The sequence below is a fragment of the Lipotes vexillifer genome, unplaced genomic scaffold, assembly GCF_000442215.2.
Source record: "Lipotes vexillifer unplaced genomic scaffold, Lipotes_vexillifer_v1.1 scaffold1335, whole genome shotgun sequence".
Lineage (NCBI taxonomy): Eukaryota > Metazoa > Chordata > Mammalia > Artiodactyla > Lipotidae > Lipotes > Lipotes vexillifer.
In genome coordinates this window covers 823,875-832,141 of record NW_006770293.1, presented here as the reverse complement: position 1 = coordinate 832,141, position 8,267 = coordinate 823,875, and the positions used below count along the sequence as shown (strand labels likewise).

The 8,267-nt window shown below is 43.6% G+C and overlaps 1 protein-coding gene across 3 annotated transcripts in view; it reads left to right on the top strand.

The window, feature by feature from the left end:
• The window catches only part of TRPM3 (transient receptor potential cation channel subfamily M member 3), a 122,693-nt gene extending 114,732 nt beyond the window's left edge, over positions 1–7,961 (top strand). For 2 of the 3 annotated variants that reach the window (XM_007446058.1, XM_007446057.1), the window contains one exon: positions 5,612–7,961. In XM_007446058.1, the coding sequence (XP_007446120.1) occupies positions 5,612–7,064 (1,453 nt within the window). In that variant the 3' untranslated portion in view covers positions 7,065–7,961. The remainder of the gene's footprint in view (positions 1–5,611) is intronic. The other variant, XM_007446059.1, reaches the window with a different exon arrangement.
• The last annotated feature ends 306 nt before the right edge of the window (positions 7,962–8,267 follow it).

The following is an 8,267-nucleotide window of genomic DNA, read 5'->3' as shown; positions in this document are numbered from 1 at the left end:
CCCAAAAAAAAAAAAAAAAAAAACAAAAACCAGGGCTTTTCCACGTGAGCTAATTCAAATATCCTCAAACCTCTTGTTGTGAAATGTTTGTTTTTAACCTAAAATCCAGACTTAACATTCATCGCTGTGAAATTTTTCTTTAATTTGTTCCCCCTTTGGCTCATTATTCTAGCATTTTAAGGACGATTTTGGATCCTGATTTTATCATCAGTCTATTAATTTTTCATCCTATTCTTTTTATATCATTGTTTGCTTGATAAGCATACCTACTGTGCCTTCAACATAATCCACCAAAATGTCACCAGCACAGATCAGGTGAACCAAGACAGAACTAAGATATTGCATGACTCCAAAAAATACCTCTCATAATGACATCGGCCCATCGGTTAATCAGCCAGCCAGGTGTCCATATTTCTCTAGTCACTCCAGCGTGTCAACCTCCCTGCTAAAATCACAGTGTACTTCATCAAAAGTATTATACATCTGTGTCTCTCTATTAGTCTAGACTATCAAAAGAGAGACAGGATTAACATTGAGCCTATGTAGTTGCGTGTTAACTAATCCTATCTCTTTAAAGTACTCAAAAGGTACCGTCTGCTTAATTACCTACGACTAAGGCATTCAGTAATGCTGCCTAGAATTGATGTCAAATTCCTATAATTCCTAGAATCCAGGAGTGTTGAATGTCAGGAGAAAACATTTCCTATCTGCAGTCTCCTGGAATTTCTTTTCTTTTTTTTTTAAATTAATTTATTTATTTTGACTACGTTGGGTCTTCGTTGCTGCACGCGGGCTTTCTCTAGTTGCTGTGAGCACGGGGCTACTCTTCGTTGCAGTTCGCAGGTTTCTCATTGCAGTGGCTTCTCTTGTTATGGAGCATGGGCTCTAGGCGCACAGGCTTTAGTAGTTGTGGCATGCGGTCTCGGTAGTTGTGGCTTGCGGGCTCTAGAGCACAGGCTCAGTAGTTGTGGCCCACGGGCTTAGTTGCTCCACGGCGTGTGGGATCTTCCCGGACCAGGGCTCGAACCCATGTCCCCTGAATTGGCAGGTGGATTCTTAACCACTGCACCACCAGGGAAGTCCCTGGCATTTCTTTTTACTTCCCTTTGGTTTTTAAGGGTCACGTACATTTTCTGTTGATCAGAGATGGAAGTTCTTTTCTGGTTCCTTTAACTCATTTAAAGCAGAATTTGCAAACTGGTTGCTCATGGGCAGCATCTGCCCATAGAGGGCTGTTGTGTTGAGCTTGCAATGATTGTTAAAATTCACTCCGAATGCCTTTGGACTCGGTGTGCTCTCTGCTGGCACAGACTCCTTGCCTCTGTTCTCTTACGCCTTGCCTGCTTCACCTACTCACTTGATCTACCCTTCTATAGGCATTTGATTCTCAGACCCCTAACTTAGAGCTTCCAGTTTATTGTCACCATCACCCCACCCGCAGGGCCGCACCTGTCAGAAGTTTCAGTTTGAATTTTCTCCTTGACAGTAACAATTGGAGCAACTGGGATATACATTATTCCTTGCTGTCATCTTTTAATCTAACATTATCTTTCCCAAACCAATGGGCTCTATGCCCTTTTTTCACTTCACCTGGATTTAAAACGTATTAGACAATGACTATTAATAGCATATACAACTTATAATTCTTCATAACAAAGAGAGAAGGATAACTTAGGATATATGAAATTTATAAATAATCCAAAAATAATGTAAGCCAAAAAAAATGAACTTCACCCACTTGCCACCACGACTTTTTCTGAAACTGATCTTTGATATCTCCATTGATAGAACCAAGTTTAAACTTTTCTCCCTTTTTTTGGTCCCAGAGTTAGTGAGAAGGATAACTGGCCCAAAGGGAAGGGTAGGTGACCCTAAAGGGCTTAAATAATTCACAAATTAGGTATCAGTCTGTGGATAAGCAAGAGTTCGCTTTGGCTGCTCTGCATCGTTGCCTTTGATCTGAAAACCTGTGTCAGTATACCCTTCCCCCCTCCCCCCGCAAGAGTCCCCACAACTGGGATCATGCCTTCTGGGATTGTTTTTGCTCTTCATCCTACACCCATTCTACTGCTGGCACTCCAGGGAGTATTTGAAATTTAGAGCAGGCATGGTCTGCCAGTTCTCTTTTTCCTTTTACCATATTTCCTTTAACTACATTTTGAGGTTATCAGCAAAGAAGATGAATTTCTGGAAGGTAATACAATAATCCTTAAGAAATTACATATTGAAGTTGAAATTTTCTGTGCCACCGGAATCTTCTTTTGAATGCCCTTTTCCTTATCACATTGGCTGTTAGCGGCTGGTTGTTTTACTACCTGGTTTTTGTTTGTTTCACCAGCCTATTGTGTCCTCCCTAATGGGCTCCTGGCTGTCACTTTCTTGGCCTCCCGGGAACAGGAGCCACCTCACATCTTTCCAGGGTTCTGCTGGGTCCCTATTGTGATTGCCTTGTGAGTTATTCTGAAATAAGCCCTGCAAGGTCTGGAGATTTGAAAGAAGGAAAGAAAAATAAAGTGTTCCTTCATACAACATCTTCTTTCCACAGTTCCTTTTTCTTTTCTTACTCAGTCACTTCCTATATCTATCTCCTTAAGAATTCTTATTGATCCTTAAGTTCTTATAATTCTTATCTCCATTTTATCTCCTGATTTATTTGACCAGAGTCAGCTTCTAGAAACTGCAATCATGACTCAAAACTCTTGGTTTGTTCCTCAGGCCTATTTTTATCTGTGATGCATGCCCATTTGCAAATAACTTTTCAAGAATTCTTTTTTAAAGATTAAGAGGAGTACTCTATTTATGGAACAAGCATATGTAAACTTGACTCTAGGAACATTTATTCTTTTATAACTCCTACATTAAACCCCTATCCGTTATATCCGTGCTCTAATTGATGATATAATTAGGTGGTTAAACACATCTAGAATTCTGAAAGGAAATGGATCAAACAGTCCTTTTTTTTTCCTTTTTTAAATTCAAATCTTACATTCCAAAGCACCTCAGAGCCCACAGGAGAATTAAGATTTGGTGAATAATAGCTCCTTGGCCCTGTTCTAGCAGGCTTTCCTCCCCTACTTCCATCCCCTGGAGCCATGCTTCTTTATCTTTGCTCTTGAGGCTCCACTGGGCACCTCCTTGCTTTCCCGGACGACCCTCTTCCTCCTTGTACCTCCCCTCTCTTCCTCCCATCCCCTTGGGCTCCTTAGTTTCTGGGTTCCATTTATTCCCCACAACCAAGTCCTTAGTCTTCAATTGCCTCTTGGTGCCTTAGCTTGGCCTCTCACCTGCTAGTTTCCTCTGCAGTATTGGATCCTGGGGCTAAAGTGAGGTGGGATGCAGGGAGGGGAGGGTCCCCACAGTGCAGGGAGATACTCATCATGCTCAAACTAATGATAGCACGCAGTTATGCTCAGAGAGCATCTTTATCTCTTTCCATACCGACCTTGTATACACCAGACTCCAGGAAAGGGCAGGAGAGGGAGGAAGAAAACTATCCTGGGTTTTGTTACTCTGCCAACACTAAAAAGCTAGGTGGACCCAGTACCTAGAGTATCCCAAACAAAACTCCTCGTTATATAGAAATGTACCATCTGTCCTTCTCCTGGCTTTAATGAAGAAGCATTTTTGTCCACTTATGCAAAGCTTATTGAATTACAAAAAAAAGAATGAAATTGTAATACTTGAAAACTCCATAGGCTAGATGGTGAGGAAGTGAATTGTAAGTCTCTAAGACACACAGACTTGTTATTATAAGTAATTTGTTTCTCAGGCTATGTTTATACCACAAAACAAAGTGAAGCAGAGGAAAGTTGAATTTTCCTTCTGAGTCATCTTTGTTAGCTGGATGAATAGCATTGTGTTTGCCAGACACAGAATTGCTTGATTTATAAGTCTTCTGGAAATACACCTGGACATGATGGCAGAGTGTGCCTGGACCCTGGGAGGCTCTGGATTGGCTATGGAGCAGCAGGAAGGAGCAAAAGAAAAAAATGTTCCCAAAGCAGGGCTCTCAAGAGCAGTCCAGAACCTTGGACCAGTGAAGGGAAGCTGAGAGGTAAAAGAGCAGAGTAGGTAGAGTGAGTTGGGAGGTTGTTGCTAAGAGAGGCAGAAATGGGCCCCAAGGCCGCAGCAGCGGAGGAGGAGGCAGCTTTTAAAAGGCCTCAGGTCCCTCAGTGAGGGGGACCACATGCCTCACATTTCATTCTGGCACTGAAATGTACAGTCTTCTCTGATAGAGGCACTGCTACTGTCAACCCACCATCGCCATCACCACCACCACTACACCAGCTGGAGGGACCCAGCTCTGATGCCCACTGCTCTTCATAAAGCATGCAGCCATGTTCCTTTTAAGGGTCAGCAGTCAGTGATTAGCTGTGCATATTGGAAGTATTGGAAAAGTATCTTTATGCTCCCCAAAAAAGTTGTGAATGGATCTTATTTAGATTCTCCAGAAGATTTGCCTTTGGGCATCTAAAAGTGAAAGTTTGAGCTCAAACCAAAACTTGGCTTTGGTTTGTCCTTTCCAAGTTAATTTGAGCAGGTGAAAATATGGCACAATTTTATTTTAAATGTGTGGTCTCTGTGTTTATAAATAAATGGCCAGGCAACCTATTGGACAGTTGAAATCAAGTTCATCACAGTGATTGACTCAATGAACCTTTACTGACACCTGGCACGTATTGGGCTGGCAACCCGGAAATGGGAACAGGAATATGAGACAGGTCACACACCTAAGAATTTCCAGTAGGGAGGGTCAAGACCTGGAGAAATAACTGTAATATAAAGCATCTGTGATCAGCTACCCAGAGAGACAGAGACAGAGGAGTAGGACTATTTATTTATTGATAGCCACTCCAGAGTAATTTACCATAAATTACTCTATGTAATCTTGGCTGAATTTCTTGATGTTTGATTTTCCTTTATTAATGAAAGGATTCAGTTAAATTAGATCAGCTCCAGGTGACCCAGAGACAGTACTATATCAGTTCCTTTGGAGGCACTACATTCTAAAAGGATTGTTTTGAATAACAACAACAACAAAAGATTATTATATAAACGCAAAATAAACATAATCCCAGTCCATAGAATACAAATTTAAATGTACACTGCAGTAAGAATAGCTGCATTCTGCAATTCTACTGCAAAATTCTGGGTAAAGTTATCCAAACGTAACATTCTCATTTTGTTGGTGACTGATAAGCCAACACCCTAATACTTGTTTAGGTCATTGAACCCTGCCCCAAGCCACAGCGAAGCCAGGAGGGTGGGAAAAGGTGGGACTTTGGCCCACTTTACTTCAAGAAGAACTACTCAACTTTGGTGTTTATTTATTGGGATTGAGCATTAATTTTCACTGAGGGAAAAGGGGATTAGTAGCTAAAAACCGCTGGATTCAGTAATCTCTAAAGCCTCTTCCAGCTCCAGAAGGCGGAGATTCTGTGATTCTCAGTGACAGGGTCACTGCCATCCTCTCGTCCCCACCCCCCTCAGTTTCCCTCCAGTGGGACAGCGAGGGCACCGAGTCCGGGCGCAACTCGGATCCCCTCTGTGCTCACCAGCCTCCCGCAGAGAAACCAGCCCCAAGTGACTCTGGCTCTCTTTTCCCTCCCAGGGTGGAGAACATGTCCATGCGGCTGGAGGAAGTCAACGAGAGGGAACACTGCATGAGGGCCTCGCTCCAGACTGTGGACATCCGACTGGCGCAGCTCGAGGACCTCATCGGGCGCATGGCTACAGCCCTGGAGCGCCTGACGGGTCTGGAGCGGGCCGAGTCCAACAAAATCCGCTCGCGGACCTCCTCAGACTGCACAGACGCAGCCTACATTGTCCGCCAGAGCAGCTTCAACAGCCAGGAGGGGAACACCTTCAAGCTCCAAGAGAGTATAGATCCTGCAGGTGAGGAGACCTTGTCCCCAACTTCTCCAACCCTAATGCCCCGTATGCGAAGCCATTCTTTCTATTCAGTCAGTATGAAAGACAAAGGTGGGATAGAAAACTTGGAGAGTCTTTTTAAAGAAAGGTCCCTGAGCCTACACCGGGCTACTAGTTCCCACTCTGTAGCAAAAGAATCCAAAGCTCCTACAGCCCCTGCAAACACCTTGGCCATTGTTCCTGATTCCAGGAGACCGTCTTCATGTATAGACATCTATGTCTCTGCCATGGATGAGCTCCACTGTGATATAGACCCTCTGGACAATTCCATGAACATCCTTGGGCTAGGAGAGCCAAGCTTTTCGGCTCCAGTACCTTCCACAGCTCCTTCAAGTAGTGCCTATGCAACTCTTGCACCCACAGACGGACCTCCAAGCCGGAACACTGATTTCGAGGACATCACCTCCATGGACACTAAATCTTTTTCTTCAGACTATACCCACCACCTGGAATGCCAAAACCTGTGGGACACTGACCCTCCAATGTACCACACCATCGAGCGTTCCAAAAGTAGCCGCTACCTAGCCACCACCCCCTTCCTTCTAGAGGAGACCCCCATCGTGAAATCTCACAGCTTTATGTTTTCTCCTTTGAGGAGCTATTATGCCAACATTGGGGTGCCTGTGAAAACAGCAGAATACACAAGTATTACAGACTGTATTGACACAAGGTGCGTCAATGCCCCTCAAGTGATTGCTGACAGAGCCACCTTCCCAGGAGATCTCAGAGGAAAAGTGGAGGACTCATCATGCTGCCATCCCGAACGAGAAGCAGAACTGAGTCACCCCAGCTCTGACAGTGAGGAGAATGAGGCCAAGGGCCGGAGAGCCACCACTGCAATACACCCCCAGGAGGGTGATAATTCAGACAGAACCCTGTCCAACAATATCACAGTTCCCAAGCTAGAGCGTGCCAGCAGCTACTCAGCAGAGGAGCCAAGTGTGCCATATGCACACACCAGGAAGAGCTTCTCCATCAGTGACAAGCTCGACAGGCAGCGGAACGCAGCAAGCCTGAGAAATCCCTTCCAGAGGAGTAAGTCCTCCAAGCCAGACGGCCGAGGGGACAGTCTGTCCATGAGGAGACTCTCCAGAACATCCGCTTTCCACAGCTTTGAAAGCAAACACAACTAAACCTTCCAGTAAGCTTTGCAGGAGGCTCAAGAATCCAGCCCTAAAATTCTCCCCAAAATTCACCTGTTCCCCTTCCTTGAAACTTACCTGCTTTATTCTTAGCTGAGCAAAACAAATATTGCCTTGGGAGGTGTTAATTCAAAGGTGACTTCTGGGCCAGAGATCAAGAAAGCGTCTGTTCTGGCCCAGTGCCAAACGTGGGATTTAAGTCATGTTCACACTTGATGGATAGGGAGGGGAAAGAGGGAGAAGGGTTGAGATGAATGTGTATCACTAGTCACTTCAGAAAGCCATGAGTTCTGGGAATGAATGGGGCTTCAAGCACTGTCCGTGCCAGGAGTCATCTTTCCACTTCTGACCGTTATCACGAGTTTTAGGATGCAGGGCTAAATTGCAAAAATAAAATAGAATAGCCAGCATACAAATGAGATATTCTAAACTTTCAATTCTGTTTTCTTTTCACATTGGCTCCATCACTGGTGACTGATGAAGAGCATCCTTTTTATTCAGTATAAGCCGGCAGCAAGCAGTTCTACCTAACGTCCCACATTCTTCTCATGCCAACACTTCTGTAATTGATCATTATAAAGAAAACACAAGGTAACAGTCATAGTTCACCTGTCTCTTATATATTCGTTTCCGGTGCCACAACTTTTATCTTTTTTGGAGAAAATAAAGGGAAAAGAAATGCCTTTTTGTATTGCAATCAAAATGAAAGAAGAATTGGTGTTAAAAACAGATGTCAGGTGGTTTATTATAAACAGTGGGCATTCAAGTATAGTCAAGCAAGCTCAGGATGAATGTAATTAAATAATTTTATATTTTTTAATTTATTTTGTATCTCACCTGTCATCAGTGAAGCCACTCACTGAATATGTAATAGTGAACTTAAAAAAATAGTAGGCAGAACTCACCTAAAACTGCCATATGGGATACTGTTATCTTCTCACCATCCATGTCATGTGTGATGCTGCTGTGTGACCTTCGTCATTTGTATGAGTCTACCATGTCTTCTGAACGTCTCCAGGATGTAACTGCCAATTTTCCACACCACTCATCACACGAGCATTTTGTATATGAATATCTGGTTACATGTAGGTATTTTCATACCTAGAGTTTTGCCATTTAATCTGAGCTCAGCGTAAATTTAATTGGAGTTTTTCAAGGGCTGGTATCTTTTTTATGGGATGTTCCAAAGCACTT